General features: G+C 37.7%; 1 protein-coding gene across 2 annotated transcripts in view; it reads right to left on the bottom strand.

The window, feature by feature from the left end:
- The window catches only part of jakmip3 (Janus kinase and microtubule interacting protein 3), a 71,063-nt gene extending 57,540 nt beyond the window's left edge, over positions 1–13,523 (bottom strand). The window contains exons 1-3 of one of the 2 annotated variants that reach the window (XM_079801709.1): positions 13,280–13,523; positions 12,970–13,060; positions 5,675–5,913 (exon numbers count right to left, since the gene is read on the bottom strand). In XM_079801709.1, coding sequence (XP_079657835.1) covers positions 5,675–5,809 — 135 coding nt within the window. In that variant the 5' untranslated portion in view covers positions 5,810–5,913; positions 12,970–13,060; positions 13,280–13,523. The remainder of the gene's footprint in view (positions 1–5,674; positions 5,914–12,969; positions 13,061–13,279) is intronic. The other variant, XM_079801710.1, reaches the window with a different exon arrangement.
- Between the last annotated feature and the right edge of the window lie 4,207 nt (positions 13,524–17,730).

Here is a 17,730-nt window from a genome sequence, read left to right as displayed (position 1 = left end):
ATGGATGAATCATTCACATGAGGTTTTGTGAATCAGGTTAACTGATTCACTAAAAATATCCGACTCAAAAGAATCGGGCACGAACTATCTTTAGCCCCCATTTATTGTAATTTCATGGAAATGTGCCAACAAAACAATATCAAAACCTTTCATTTTGTGTTCTGCGGAAACAAGTAAGCATTTGGTACTACATGAAGGTGAGTGAATAACAGCAATTTCCTTTATGGGTGAACTCTATTTCAAATCATTTCCTTAACCCTGGACCTTTCTCTCCAGGGTCTCTGATAGTCTAACATGATTCTCAGAGACATCAGTCATTTACAGGCAGGACAGGACAGGACTCAAGATTCGCTTTTGGCTATTTGACAAAAAGTAGCCTGCATGTTTATTTCCCAGCAGGCCTTGTCATTGAAACACCGAACACTCTTTGTTTATATCAAATTATAATGAATCAGTTTTCTCTCTCTTTCTCCCTATCCACGATACTGATGCCCTAAATCATTCCTGAACATTGCATTTCATGTTCCTGCAATCAGAAAAGCAATTTTACAGAAAACAAGGTATAGCAGTGTGTTTGACTTTCGGGCACCGGCAGTAATTGGCCTGTTAGAGTGTTTTCCCAGTCCTGCAGGACAAGGGTCAGAATATTAAAATAAAACACTCCCGGTTGCTGAAGAACACGCACAGGGGAAAAACACATTATTCCAGATCATTTACACTTTGCTTTTAAATAAAAGATTGTACTGCATCAGCAAGGAGAGTCAGGTAAGAGGTATAGGAGTACACACACACACACACACACACACACACACACCGCAGTCAGATAATTGAACCTCATTACTATATTCACTATACATTGTCTGATAGCACTTATTAAATTTAGCCTGACATTTTCTTAATGGTAGCATTACTATAACTGTGGCTGACGTTATGATGATTAATTCGAGTAATGGTGTCCCTTTATGACTGCTTTGCATGATTCAGATGATGAAAGGGTCAACCAGAAGGGTTGTACACTAATATCCTCTGTGATATTTAAAAGTACAGCATAAAGAAACCTTTCTGAGCGTTAATGCTTGTTAGTGGCGATCAGTACTTTCTGGTGTGCTTTTTGCAGAACCTCGTTGTCATTTATTTTCACCCTGAGATGTGTGTATTGATCTTGGAGAGCCACTGCAGTACGCGCACAGACACACAATGAGCGGACACGAAAACACACACATGCGCAGGATAGGGGCGAGTATGACCGAAATTATATTTCACATCCATCCATCCATTATTTTAGACAGAAATTCAATTAAAAATATATAAATTAGTGTTCAAAAGTATATATATTTAAAGTTTCAGTAATATATGACATACTATTATCATTTGTTAGGGTTAGGTCACATTATCCTTTAGAAATAATTCTAATATGATGATTTGCTGCTCAAGAAAAACTTTTGTCAGGATTTATTCATGAATATAAAGTTCAAAAGAAAAGCTTTTGTAAAGACAATGTCATTTGTCATTGATTTGTCAAATGTCATTGACTTCACTGTCATTATTAATCAACTTAACGCACTCTTGCTGAGTAAAAGTATTAATTTAAGAACCCCCCCCCCAAAAAAAAGATTCATAACATATGAAGTGCAAAACTATAAAATTGATTGTTTTGATTTAATTAGACTCAATTATGATTGGATTAGTCACATTCAAAGTCAAAATCAAACAGTACATAAGAGCTGTAAAAAAAATTATAATAATGTAGATTTATAAAAAATAAAATAAAAATCTTAGCATTACATTAAATAAACTTTATATTTATTTATGGCCATAATCAATTTAATAATCAATCAATCAATCAATCAATCAATCAATCAATCAATCAATCAATCAATCAATCAATCAATCAATCAATCAATCAATCAATCAATCAATCAATCAATCAATCAATCAATCAATCAATCAATCAATCACTTTACTTTTTGGTTTCACATAATATCAAAAGGTCAAAGTGTGACCTAACAAATCACGTGTTTCACACACACCATCGCATGATTATCATGTTGACATTTGCAATAATCCTGTATTGGATTTAGATGGGATTTAGATTGCATTAAACGGCAAACCAACATTTATGAGTAAGATAAGAAAAGCCTACGACAACTTTTTTTTTTCAATTCCTGAAATTTGAAACCCAAATGGTTTTACAATGTACTTTTAAACACATTATAAGTTACTTGTGTCCTTTCCATGTGGCTCCAATCCTTCGAAGATTATTTATGAGCAAGTGTACATCACAGTTTTAACCTAGTAAATTAGTTTTTCATCTCCGAGAATTTCTTCAGTTCAATGTCACTCACAACTGAGGCATTAGTGAGTTGTGGTCGACTCTGCAACCTCGATCGAATCAAATGAAGTGTTCTTCATATTGACAGTGAACAGAGGTTCACACCCATCAGTCAATCATCAGGACATGAAATAGATGGCTTAGATACTCTTATGGCTCATCTTCTCCCCTTGAGATCAACAAGACACAAGTGTACTGGACTAAGCTAAACCATTACCCCTGACCAGCTGTCAGTCACAAGCTAGCCTGACATTGAACCGGCTTTGACAGAATGCCTGTATTTTTTTACACCCTCATTTAACACTGTTTCCCAGTGCTAATGAACCCATAAATGCTAACACCACATGAGTGATGGATCAACTCAGCCATTAAAACAAAATAAACCCAATCCATAAAACATAAGAGGTTCATGACATTGCCATTACTGGACAGGCCATCACAATAGTTTGGTACACCTGGAAATGAGGGAGTACATTTCTCGAGTGCTTCTTACATGGGATATCCCAGGGCCCATGTTGTTCAAAACATTTAATCTGGATCAGAATGATCTATATTTGGAAATCCCATGTTTTGATATCCAGGATTAGGTAATCCATCTTACTTTTGTGTCACCCTGATCCAAATACACACATTTTCAGATGACCAAATCTGGATGCTCTACAGAGCCCCTAAAGGGACATAGTGATGGAAAAACATATAAGATGGGGGGGGGGGGGGGGGACATTGCGTTCGCTCGTAAATAACTTCTGACTGGTTTCTCTCTTATGATTGTGCCAATGTAGTTTACAAACAGTGATTAAAAACATTTTACAACAAATTAAATAGATTTTTGTTTGATATTTACAGATGTTTGAGGATTATTTTATGGCGCCAAATTATCCTTTAAACTAATCAAGTTAAACTAATCAAGAGCAAAATAAAACAATATATTTACATTACATAATTTTTTATTTATTTTTTACCAGTTTTTAAGTTTTATAACATTTTTGTTCCTGAAATCCACTCTTCTGCTTGTTCACATTACTTAAACTCATGTAACTACATGAACTTAAATTTACTGAGTTGTTTCTACTAAAAATGAGTATTGTCAGCTTTACTTAATAGGGGTGTAATGGTACACAAAACTTACGGTTCAAGATATTGCTGTAAACTATATAGGGAGCCCTTACTTGCACATTAATATTAAAGGTTAACAACAGAGCCCAAACTATTTGCCTAAATTCATTTGCTATTTATTTTTTAGATATAATAATCAACACTCAAATAACACATTGTGTGCAAACATGTAAACTTCACATAAGGCAGTTTTTGCATTAACTTCTAAATCTAATAATGATATGTTTTTTTTTTCTCTCCAATTCGTTGTTGAAATATAATCGTACACAGTGGCTGTCATTTTCATGACAGATTTATTTAAACATACATTAAACAAGACATCACTACAGGTTAAGTAGAATATAATTAATATATATAGGCTAATATAGTGCATATATTTAGCGAAAGAGTTCATTTCTCTAGTGAACTAACAGCTGTGGACGCTGAATGACTGTCTGAGGTAAATTATGCTACATGACATTGTTTACAAGCCGTTTTATTTCTTTCCATGGTTGAAACACTGATTACACGACACATGATACATTTGAGTAAGTTGTAATGTATCCTCAACATACCTTAAGATATTAATTCATGTTTATTCTTTAGGAAGGGATGATCGCATGCGGCAGCTTGAACTGACACGCCTATACTGTGATCAGTCATGTCACATTAAAGAGCATCAAAACGGCATTTATTGCTTGAATTTCGTGATAAAATGGACTGAATACTTAATATGTTCGTGTGGGAACTAGGATTGAAGTGTGTCCCGCGCTTAAAACAAACCGACTGTTAACTGTTAAAGATTGCATTCGAAACAGGTCGGTACACCAAAAAGCCCTGTACCGAAACGCTTCGGTACAAATACGTATACCGTTACACCCCTATTACTTAATAAATGTTTGTTCGGTCAACTTAACATTGCTGAGTGAAACAAACAAACTGGGCTGTGGATCTGTAGTTTTAATGCAAGGGACTGCATTAGGGACTGCATTAGGAGAGTAAATTTAGGGATAAAAGTGTTATTTTATGTTTTTCAGTAGAGAGAAAGATGTTGTTAGTTTATGTTAGTTTTTAATGTTCAGTTATGTTGGACATTTAGAGGAGTTTCTGTAATTTTGTGGTTAGCATTATGCAGAAAAGTGGTGCCTGTGTTTAGGCTGTGGGCACTCATATACACATATTTATCAATTAAACTCAATTAAATTAAGTTTGTCCAATGAGTTATTTTTGCATTTTGTTTCTAAAAAATAAGCTTGTTGTCATTTAATAGTTTTCCACTTACACTTGTAGAGCAAATTGTTAAATAAGGCAAATTAAATTGATAACTGTGTTCACCTAACATAATAAACTTTTATACATTTAACGTAACATTAAGTAAACCGCACATATAAATGTTCTGTAACAGTAACAAATTCAAATGGTTTGTATATTTACTCAAAGAAATTGTCAGCTTTACTTGAATTTCTTTTGTTCATATAACTAAATTGTAATTTGTAAAAATACTCAATATAGTTGCGTGGAACCACTGATTTTTTAAGTAAATTCAACAAGAGTAAGTACACTGAAAACACCTGAAAAAATTCAGATCTCCAATTGAAAATCAAATTTTTTCAGTTGGCCAAATTGATTTTCTCTGAATTGATGCAATTTAATTCAAATAAAATTCAAGAAATTCAATTTGGCCAACTGAAAATTTTAGATGTGATCGCTCACTAGAAAATTTTCAATTGGAGACCTGAATTTTTTTTTACAGTGTATAATCCTTATTTTTTTGTAACTTACTTAAAGGTTTTGAACAACACAAACTGATGATTTGATGCAGATCTCAAACCAAGATTGCATTTTGTGATCTGATTTCACAATCCTTTTTCCTTTAGAACCCATTTTCAAGATTTGATCCAATCGATTACATTGTGACATTATAAATGTCTTTACTGTCACTTTTAATGAATCAAATGCATCCTTGCAACGACTCTGATTCCTCCCACCCATATAATACAGAACAAGAATTAAAAGGCAATTGTACTAGTGACATAAATGGTTGATGTGACAACAAAAGACGACTATGAGAGACTGAACTCTAGAGAAAATAAATCTTTCAAATATGCGGAAGGAAATGAGGTCAGTATTAAACGCATTGCAGCAGATGAGAAGCCATTTTCTACATAATATAGAAGGCAAATAATACATCTGAAATGGAGTCGAGGCACTTGAACGTTTTCCACAACAAACTTTAAGTAATCTAACCTTGGTTTTCTCCTGCTGCAATTCAATTTGGATTTCTGTTAGTTTGGCCCTCAGCTCCTCATTGGCTGCCTGCAGTGCTGACATGGCATCCGGCCGCTCCCCTTTTCCCCGCCCACTGGGGGCTTTCTTGGACATATTGGGCTGTACTCCACAGGCCACGCCCCTTTCAGGGATGACCTGAGATTGTGAAAGGTCAAGATACGCTTCCGTTCGTTCCTCAGCTACATCTTTCCACCCACCTGCAGTCCACAAGGAAACAAATGGTCAGTGAGACCTAGAACAATCACAGTATTATAGAAAAGCAGCTTGAAATACTATCAAAAAGCCCATGAAATGGTTTAACGAATGCACATTTCCAATTAAAACAGAAGGTTTTGGTGTTCCTGGAAAACAAAGGCTACGTCCGAAATCGCATACTCTCGAGTTGGTACTTATTTACTTCACAACCACTAAAAACGTACGTTCTGTCTTGTATGAATGTAATCCAGACGTACTACGTTCGCCATGTTGTCGTTATCATGTGACCTACCAGCGCCAGTTACGTGGCTTCACTACTATTAACAAATCCTCTCCCGTGGCCTCATGGGATAGTAAAGTGTCCATCGTATGCACACTTCAGAATCTCATGGTAGTATTTAGGAAATCCGGGTACTTTTTTACCAAGTCTTTTATGAGTACTGTGAATTCGGACATCATTTGTCACATACTGTTTTTCACCTACTATGAGATTTCAGATGCAGCCAAAGACTTAATTTTTCATTATTTTCAGTACAATACTAGATGGAGTTACTGCTAACAGAAATAAACTAAAAGCCACAAAACATTTAATTGCATGAGGTCTTCGGGTTTAAAATCAACAGAAGGCAACGTTCATGATGACCTTCATTCAAATACAAGAAAACAATGAAATATGACACTTTCTAATTGTATATCTTTCTGTAATCTTATTGTATATCAAAAAAGACCCTTTTACTCATTAGATGCAGGTTCCTGGAAAACAACAAAGATAAAAAAAAAATAATGTCTGTCTTTGTAATCTTTAATCAAAATGTCAGGTTGCTCTGCCCCTGCAGCTGATATCATGCGTTCATTCGTGGTGCTCAAACATGGTCATAATCATCTCTTAACATAACTCTTACATGTCAGTCAAATTGAACTGTAATTTTGTCCATTTAACAGAGAGCATCTTTCTTTTTCACATCCTGACCTGTCATGGTTTCACAAATTATAATGTTTCCAAGCATATGTAACCATGGCAATAATCACTGGCCAACGCTGATTCATTTTCCTTCATTTAATTCATCATTGGTTAATAAATGATAACGTTCCATCATAATAGTGAGATGCATTTCTTATAAACATCAGATAATGCACAGATTGGAATTTATTGCCTTTTTTCGAGTGTTTAACTCTTTATTAGCAAAGACGAGAGTATGAGCACCTGGCTTATTTTCTGATGAGACTACCTGACTCCATTTTAATCAATAAATGATCTAAAATCACATCTCGAGAGACAGAAATGAGATTAAGTGAAGAGCAAATGGAGCCAGTCTCATGCTTTTCTTTTTCTTTTTTTTGTGAAAAAGTCCCCAGTGATCTTTTCTATAGTTTCAGAAGAGATCTCAATGTCTCAAACTGTACTCCACTTTGCCAATAAGTCTGAAATCATAAATCAGAGATCTCAACGTGCACTTAAACATTTCTAATCAAACTAAACCTAATGATCTGAGCTCCTATCTGCATTCATTTTACTCTATACTCTTACTGTATGTCAACAGTCGAGTCAGTCGTGTCTTAATTCTGCTAAGGTTAAACATATGAGGAAACATATTGATCTATTGAGCTATGAAAAAGCCACAGCTTTATATCAAAAAGATGTGCTTGCTGTTAGCAGTATCAATTCTGGAAAGAGACGGAGACATTTTCTCTGCTTACCCAGTATTTGAAATATTTAATACTTTGACAAATCCTAAACCCACATCCAAACCCCACAGAAACCAGCTGTGTGTGTAACTGATCACGTCAGCAGACTAAAGATAAGAGGAATCTAACAACATGCCAACTGGTTTGTACATGACAGATAATCTGAAAAGGACAAACTAGGGCCGAAAAACTAACATCTCTAGATTGAAGGATAAGCTTAAAAGGTAGAATTCATCCAGAACAGATGTAGAATTCAGGCACCCTTCCTTGTTATTAGCGACACAGGTGGCCGTTATGTGAACTGCAGCCAGCAACTTGTCACTCGTGCACACGTACGTAACACATTACATAGACTAAACGTGATTCAATGCCCGAAATTTACGGCAAAGTTCCCTTTCATTCTTCACTTAGGGGTGAAAAGAAGTTGGAAACACAACCCTCTACGCACACCTTGGCAATGGAATCGCCTTTGGCTAGAACATTTTTATGTTTAGTCGCCAGACTGATATACTTTATTATATTATATTACACAGTATATATATATATACACAGTATATATGCACTCACCTAAAGGATTATTAGGAACACCTGTTCAATTTCTCATTAATGCAATTATCTAATCAACCAATCACATGGCAGTTGCTTCAATGCATTTAGGGGTGTGGCCCTGGTCAAGACAATCTCCTGAACTCCAAACTGAATGTCAGAATGGGAAAGAAAGGTGATTTAAGCAATTTTGAGCGTGGCATGGTTGTTGGTGCCAGACGGGCCGGTCTGAGTATTTCACAATCTGCTCAGTTACTGGGATTTTCACGCACAACCATTTCTAGGGTTTACAAAGAATGGTGTGAAAAGGGAAAAACATCCAGTATGCGGCAGTCCTGTGGGCGAAAATGCCTTGTTGATGCTAGAGGTCAGAGGAGAATGGGCCGACTGATTCAAGCTGACAGAAGAGCAACTTTGACTGAAATAACCACTCGTTACAACCGAGGTATGCAGCAAAGCATTTGTGAAGCCACAACACGCACAACCTTGAGGCGGATGGGCTACAACAGCAGAAGACCCCACCGGGTACCACTCATCTCCACTACAAATAGGAAAAAGTGGCTACAATTTGCACGAGCTCACCAAAATTGGACAGTGGAAGACTGGAAAAATGTTGTCCGGTCTGATGAGTCTCGATTTCTGTTGAGACATTCAGATGGTAGAGTCAGAATTTGGCGTAAACAGACTGAGAACATGGATCCATCATGCCTTGTTACCACTGTGCAGGCTGGTGGTGGTGGTGTAATGGTGTGGGGGATGGGGGACTGGGGTGTGGGGGATCCTCTGATGGCTACTTCCAGCAGGATAATGCAGCATGTCACAAAGCTCGAATCATTTCAAATTGGTTTCTTGAACATGACAATGAGTTCACTGTACTAAAATGGCCCCCACAGTCACCAGATCTCAACCCAATAGAGCATCTTTGGGATGTGGTGGAACGGGAGTTTTGTGCCCTGGATGTGCATCCCACAAATCTCCATCAACTGCAAGATGCTATCCTATCAATATGGGCCAACATTTCTAAAGAATGCTTTCAGCACCTTGTTGAATCAATGCCACGTAGAATTAAGGCAGTTCTGAAGGCGAAAGGGGGTCAAACACAGTATTAGTATGGTGTTCCTAATATATATATATGATAGAACTTTAGTAATTAGAACTAAAACAGTTGGAAAGCATGTATTAATGCATATCTGTCATTTAACTGAACTTTGGACTGGTGGTGGTGCTTAAGATATTGTTGGTGTTTCTGTAAAAAATAGATAATAGTAATTATATTATATTATTAAAAGATGATAATAATAATACTAATTCTACTACTAATAACAATATACAACGCACTAAGGATTGATGAGCTGCTGGGTTCATGAATATTAATCACGTTGACAGCATTCGCTCAAACTGATTTGCTGAAATCAAAACAGGGACAGGAAAAGATGAGCACCAGCCAATGAGATTGCCGTTTGCACATTAGTTCCGCCAACTACCAGAAAAAAAACTGCATATCTTCCGCTTGTTCTTAAAAGCGAAATAATTCCAAATGAACTCCGTTATTTTGACAGGAAAATACAACTAAGAATATTGTTAACATGTAGCGTGTCGATTTTGCGTGGTATTTAAGACTCGTGCGCGCATATGTGTGTGTGTGTGAGAAACGCGCTCAGCAAAGCAACAGAGTTCTTCACACTAGAGTTCACGGTACGTCAGATGAGCAGATTTGAAACCGTATAGATCACTTGACGAGCGAAACTCTCAAGCGCTCATTCAGAGTGTTCTTAGCATCTAACACACACACTGGCGAGTAAAATCAGAGAATTTATTAGCCAATGGCTAATGATAGATATTATTTAATCGCCCAGAGTGATGATTTACTCGCATATGCGAGTGTTTTACTCGCATTGTAGAGGGTTGAAACACCTTTGCAGCGATATACTATCAATGGACAGTTATATATATATATATATATATATATATATATATATAATACATAATATACTATAAAATCCTTCAACCAATCAGACCAATGATCCGGATGACATACTTTGCAGAGCGAACACATCCTTCTTTTGTAGGAATTGTTCCAGGGCAAGTTTCTGGTCCGTTTTCAAAGAAAACTTGCCTTTGAAATCTTTTAAAACAGCCGCGACAGCGGCATCAACGGTTTGCTGCACTTCGGTGGCAGCCATGTTGAATGTAAACAAGGAGCTGCTTGTTGTCGCTTCTCTATCATCGTTCGTGTTAAAGAGATAGTTCACCCAAAAATGAAAATTTGCCCATGATTTACTCACCCTCAAGTCATCCTAGGTGTATATGAGTATGACATTCTTCTTTCAGACGAATACATTATATTAAAAAATGTCCTGGCTTTTTCAAGCTTTATAATGGCAGTGAATGGCTGTTTCTGTTTTGAAGCCCAAAAAAATGCATCCATCCATTATAAAAGTGCTCCATACAGCTCCAGGGGGTTAATAAAGGCCTTCTGAAGCCAATAGATGTGTCTGTGTAAGAAAAATATCCATATTTAAAACTTTACTAACTGTAATCTCTAACTTCTGCTAACAGTCTACGTGTGTTCACGAGAGACACAAGAGCCAGGACATTTTTAATATAACTCTGATTGTGTTTGTCTGAAAGAAGAATGTCATGTACACCTAGGATGGCTTGAGGGTGAGTAAATCATGGGGTAGTTTATATTTTTTGGGTGAACTATCCATTTAAACCCGCCAACAGCGCGCCAGGTGGATAAGCCAGTTTGTGATTGGTCCCCGCATATTTGTAATGGAAGCAGGATAGAAAAATGTACAGGTTTCCAGCCTGAGCTGCAGGGCGGAATCAAATCACCGCCAGATCGGTCTGGGTTTACCCAGTCTAACAGAATGGCTCTTTAGGCTTTTTCCTGAACATAAACATTGATTACACAAGTCATAGAATGGAAGAGAGGCTCTTGGGAGCGTGAGTAAACGCAATTTCCCCGGCAAAAATTACCCGAGACCTTCACATAAAAGTCTACAGGCTTTATAAAGACAGGGAAGGTCTCGTTTTTTTACGTTTGTTACAAAGTGTTAACGCATTGGCAAAAAAAAAAGTGATTAATACATGAAAAACCATACATATTGACCGTTTAAGTTTAAGCAACTTTCACAATTGCAAAAAAGCAATTACATATATGAGCACTTAATGAATTGATTGGCTTTGAAAGCATTCCATATTTTTATTGAACATGCAATCGGAGATGCACTTTGCAAGTGTCTCCATCAAGTCCACTAAATTCCCACAGTGCTCTTGGCTTGTCTTGAGGAACTTCAGTATCCTTTTTGCACTTTTTAACTGTGTGGCTCTGTTCTAGAAATACTATAGTGGATAAAATGTCTACCTCACTTTTGACACCGACAGTGTATTTTATAAACAGAAAATAATCTGTTGTCTTATATAAGCTTGCTAAATGCTAAAATACTAAAAACTATTATATCTTTAAAAAAAAAAAACTGTTTAATAGATAAGTGTCCAACGTTGTGTTTAAATTAAGTGTTTATAATAGCATATGGCTATAACTAAGCTCACTATATGGTGGTATTAGTATGAGCAAAGTTTTATAGTTATATCCATCACAGTAGCCGAAGTATGATAAACTGAAAGCAAGTATGCACTGAAGTAGACATACTAACACAATCCCACTTAAGAAGTGATGAAAGACATCCTTCTGCTTTTCCCAGTTGCACTGAATACATTATGTGGATCATTGGGTAAGATAACTGCACTTTTCATACAGCAGCTATACTGACAGGGGGACTGAGGTACAGCTCAATTACTGTCCATCTCAGATCCCTATATCACAAGCGGTTTCCTGGACACAGATCAGCCATGCTCTAATGACAATTCAACAATAACCTTTGTAAAGATCACAACGTTCATATGAGCACAAGATGACAGCAAATACAGAATGACAAATGTCAAAGTTTTGAGTGAAATGTTCCTTTAAAGTTGTGAATGTGAGATTACGAGGCATCTAATCTGAGTGAATTACAGTGACTCAGCAGACTTTATGAAATATGCTCTAAAATGAATGAAAATGTGTAGCTGCTCTTAAATATGAATGGGATATTTAGCATTTATACAGGCTCCTGACCTATAGGGCAAAAACATAATGATAGATTAAGCAATCATATTTATCAACGTAATTAGTCAATTTTAAAAAATATATATACTATTATAATTTGCATCCAATCACAAAATAGAAGCTTTATATGTGCATCAATATCATGCAACCTGTTTGTCATCTAATGAAAATGGTATTATTTGCAATGCAACCAATGCTTTGAACATAAACTAGTTAGTGCATTCATATATTTTGTTGCTTTTTGTCAAAACTTCCAAACAGTCTCTCTAACCCTCCACATCTAAAGTCAACGAGTTCATTCCCTTAGGTTGACGCTTGCATGCTCCAAAAAAAGCAGAGCATTTCGTCATTGGTCGCTTGCATCATCATACATACAACCTATGCAACCTGGTGCTGTGTTTCTCTGCCAGGAATTAGAAGAAACGAGCCTCTTTGCCTCGCAGATGGCCCTCAGAGAACATTTCAATAAATGCCCCAGTGGGCAGACGACAGCCTGTGGATGTTATTCCATCCTGCGCAAGCGAGGCTGTGACTGCCACAAGCATCGTTTGATCAACATCTCCCCTTTTGCGCCGGCACATTGACAGCTCTGACAAACATCCCAGCAGGCCGGTATCAGGATCGTTATCTGGTAATCACACAGGTCTGCGTGTTTGTTGCCACCCTGCTTGAATCGAAAAAGGGAGTTCAACGCATAAAGATTGAGACTGACCTTAAGTGCATGATTTGAGTTGGGATGTTGTTTTAGTCTGCAGGGTTTATCCGGGGAGCTCCATCATTCCGTGGGATTCCCAGCACATGCTCTGAAACGACAAGGGAGGCATGTTGTCATGCCTTGAATTCCATGCAGAAGATGCTTGAATCCTCAGCAGAACCGAGCTGCGTGCAGCCTGCGCAGACAGCTGGATCCTCAGCAGCCGGTAGTGATGGAACACAGGGAGGGAATAGATGAAAAAAGGGGGAGCGTTTGCATGTTAGAGGACAGACTATGAAGCGAGAGAGATTTGATTCCTTGCACTTACCATAAACACTCTCTCACCATATCCCTGATGGAGAGAGAGGATTGATGCTGGCAGGGAGGAGGGTGGCAGAGGAGTGGAGATAGACACGGAGCACACACACACAGGCGTGTGCACATGCATACAGACTTGGATCTGGCAGTTCTGTTGGATGTGTGAAGCCTGGCTTCTATCCTATCCCAGGTTTTGCCTTTGAGAGAGATACAGGAAAAGACAGCTATTGTAGCCGCCCACTGGTCAATGCACTGCAACTGCATCTCAGTCTCATAACATCACGTCATCATCCAGCCTAGATGCATTAAATAACAACCAAGTGGATAACAAGATACATGTAGGCTGTATTGCATGGCTCTCACTTATTTGGAAGCAGTTCAGGATTCACATGCGACATGCTGTTCCCTCCGTATGGTTGATGTTAGAAACTGCATCATTGAGCATGGCTTAAATAATACTGCAGAACAACATCATCATCATCCTAGAGTAGTGCAGTGATTTATCCTCCAGCCATACAGATGGCGACAAAGAGCTGAAACATGAAATGGCTGATGTTAAAGGTGCAGTGCTTAATTCCTGTAAAATTACAAACAGTTGCAAACACACTGTTTTCAAACAGGTTTTCCAAATGAAATATACCTCTCATAATATATTAAAGATGTAGTCACAGGAGATCTATAATACACTGGGTGTTTGGGTCAAATATGGACAAACCCAACCATTGGGATTAAAAATGTAATTAAGGGATAGTTCACCCAACAATGAAAATTGTCATCTCTTACTCACCCTCAAGTTGTTCCAGCCCTGTATGAGTTTCTATCTTCTGTTGAAGACAAAAGAATATATTTTAAAGAATGTTGGTAACCAGACAGTTGACGGTAGCCATTGACTTCCATAGTATGGTTTTAAAGAGGTGCGTGATTGATTTCACTTTTTTAACTTTATGTTGCCGTTTGAGCATAAACAACATCTGCAAAGTTATGACGCTCAAAGTTCAAAGCAAAGAGAGATATTTTCTTTTCAAGAAATCGCTTTTTAAGGACTACAACAAACGGCTGGTAGGGACTACAACAAGCTTCTTCACGGGTTAGTGACATCACTAACTGAAAAATGTACACAAACCCTGCCCCAAAAAAGGGGGTGAGGCCATGTTGGGCTGCTTAATGCTGCGTTCACACCAAACGCGAATAGAGCGTCAGGAGCGAGTGATTTCAATGTTAAGTCAATGGAAAGGCACGTTGACAAGCGTCTGGAGGTCCTGCGGCGCGATGGACGCGATTCTGCCGCATTCGCGCGAATTGAGCGTTTTGCACGATGCTTTTTCTGTATTCACGCGGTTGAAGCAAATTCGCGTCTGATGCCAAAGTTGAAAAATTTTAACGCGTTAACCAATCAGGAGCCTGCTTGCTGCTGTCATGTGGTAAAGTGACGTGATAAGAAACCCTGCATAATTTAAAAATACTACTATTGTGTCACAAAATGTAGTTTTAAGACTTTTTCAGGTGAGAATGTCGTTTTTTAAAGCAGAAATCTGTGGTTTATTTGTAAAGAGAGCGCCTATTTAAAAAAAAAAAAATCTTGCGTTTTTGGAGTTGTGAGATCCAGGCGATCACCGGGCACTCGGCGCTCATTAACCCCAGCAAGAGCAGCCTTTCCTCGGCCAGTCCTTCTGACGTTTGCCGCTGGCTCTGATGTCTCTGTAGTGGTTAAACATGAGATATAATTCATCTTGTGGAGATCTAATGGCCGATCTTTGGTGTCATGAATCTATCATTTGTTGTCTGCCAAATCGTTTTGACTTAGGGCAAAGAGAAGTTTCTATTTTTTTAGGATATTGAAATATACATGCAGTGAAGATAATGTAGGTGCGTTGCCTGGAGCACATTTGTGTGGCTATTAATGTTTAATATATTAATACATTTTTATGAAAATGAAAAGAGGCAGAGTGGCGTTTTATGACATTTCTCCTGGAGCGCCTTGAACGCACGTCTATTTCTAAGAGGGCCAAAAACACGTGAATTTTAACCATGGGCGTCGGAAGCAAAAAAAATGTGGGTGGGTCCTCAGAAATGTTTTACTGGAGTAGATGCCAATTACATTAAGTACAAAATATACCGCTTTGCTTGCTAAACGTATAGTTCGAAAAGACAAAATTACGGAAATCGGCATATTAGTGAGAGCGGTACTAGTGTAGGGGTAAGATGCACAGCATGTAGTTTTGACACAAATCAACCCGCGGTTCGAGTCCGCCTTTCGACGAGCTCAATCTTCTCCCTTTTCCCATCACATATCAGATCGGAAAAGCATTTATTTTCAATAAAAAAATGACGAAAATATTAGAAAAGTGGAAATAAAGCATCTAACGTGTTTACTAATAAGTGTTTTTCGATTAGGGGTAGGTAAACAGACATGTGCTGAATGTTAGAGACGATAAAAGTGAGTGGGTCCAATATCATTGATCGTAAAAAGTGGGTGGGTCTTGTCCCACCCACATACAATGGTTCCGACGCCTATGATTTTAACACATATTTAACACGTGAAATACATGTTAAAATTCATGTGTTTTTGGCCCTCTTGGCTTTCCATAAAAATGTTCAAGCATCCAACTAGACGCGGAAGACGCGATTATGACGCTTTATTCGCATTTGGTGTGAACGCAGCATTAGAGAAGAGGAAGAGTTGTGGTAACACTTTACAATAAGGTTCATTAGTTAACATTAGTTAACTACATTAGTTAAAATGAACTAATAATGAACTGCACTTACTGTATAAAGCATTTATTTATCGTTTTCAACATTTACTAATACATTCTTAAAATCTTGTTAACATTAGTTAATGTACTGTGAACTAACATGAACAAACCATGAACAGCTGTATTTTTATGAACTAACGTTAACAAAGATTAACTAATCCTGAACAGAGGTGTTGTTCATGTTAACTGATGCATTAACTAATGTTAACCTTATTGTAAAACGTTACCAGAGTGGTTGTAGTAGAACTCATTTAGGAGTCTGCTCAAGCTTTTCACATTTATTGCAATAAATCAGTAGCTACATAATACAAGTGCAAAAGCATGTCGTAAAAGCAAGATGAAAACATAAATTATAACCGTAACTACACTAAACTATACCGGTTACCCCATCTCCATGCAGCATATCTCTGGCTCTGTGCATTTTACAACAGTTCCCACAAGAGCGATTTATAGATTATCATGACAGAATATGCTAATCAACGATTTGAAGATAGTTAACTCCACATCAGCTACATTCATCAACTAACCATTCAGAAATGTCCTGTTGCATTCTATTGTCACTTCTTCAATCTCTTCATCATTGTCCGACTCCGGTTTGAACATTTTAAACCAGAGCGGTTTAAAAGGCTTTTCTGACCTTTTCAGTGCGAGTGGTATTTGGAGCCGATAACAAGAGCTATTGAAGCTCCGCCCTCTTCTTGAAATGTATTTGCATTTAAAGGGACACACACAAAAACAGCGCGTTTTTGCTCACCCTCAAAAAGTGACAATTTTGACATACTGTAAAAATTATCTGTGTGGTATTTTGAGCTTAAACTTCACATTCACACTCATGAGGATATCAGACTTATTTTACATCTTAATAATAGGACCTCTTTTAGTCAATACCTACCATCGACTGTTTGCTTACCAATATTCTTCCAAATATCTTCTTTTGTGTTCAACTGAAGAAAGAAACTCATACAGGTTTGGAACAACATGAGGGTGAGTAAATGACGACAACATGTTTGGGTGAACAATCCCTTTAAAAATGTTAAACCAAACATGGATTGAAAAACAGCCAGCATTTTTAGAGCGTACCTGGAGATCTATAATACCTGGAAAGAGATACGTCTTAGCATTACACATTGCTATCAATTTCACGCTTTTAAAGGGTTAGTTCACCCAAAAATGAAAATTCTGTCATTAATTACTCACCCTCATGTCGTTCGACACCCGTTCGGAACACAAATGAAGATATTTTTGTTGAAAGCTGATGGCTGAGAAAGGCTTCAGATAGGCCTCCATTGGCATTCAGTACATTTACACTCCCAAGACGCATAAAAGGCACTTAAAACGTTGTTACAAAGTCCATCTCACCACAGTGACTCTACAATTATTTTACGATGCGACGACAATAGTTTTTGTGCGCAAAAAAAAATCAAAATAGTCTTCTGTGTGTGCCTCCACGACGCATGCGCGAGAATATGATGTAGATCCGGCGCTCGAACACATGACCCAGAAGCGATTTGTTTACAAGCAGAGGAAGACGCGCGTGTCTAAGCTGTTGGATTCTACATTGATCGTGCTTTAGGTCTCGGCGTAGTTCTCAAAATGGGGCTTAAGTGTGCATTTCATGGATTCCCGAACCCCGGCGCTACGTCATATTCACGCGAATGCGTCGTGGAGGCATACACGGAAGACAATAACAAGTTGGATAAAGGTGTTA

The sequence above is a fragment of the Gobio gobio genome (assembly GCF_949357685.1).
Source record: "Gobio gobio genome assembly, chromosome: 20".
Lineage (NCBI taxonomy): Eukaryota > Metazoa > Chordata > Actinopteri > Cypriniformes > Gobionidae > Gobio > Gobio gobio.
This window is presented reverse-complemented; position numbering and strand designations above follow the sequence as displayed.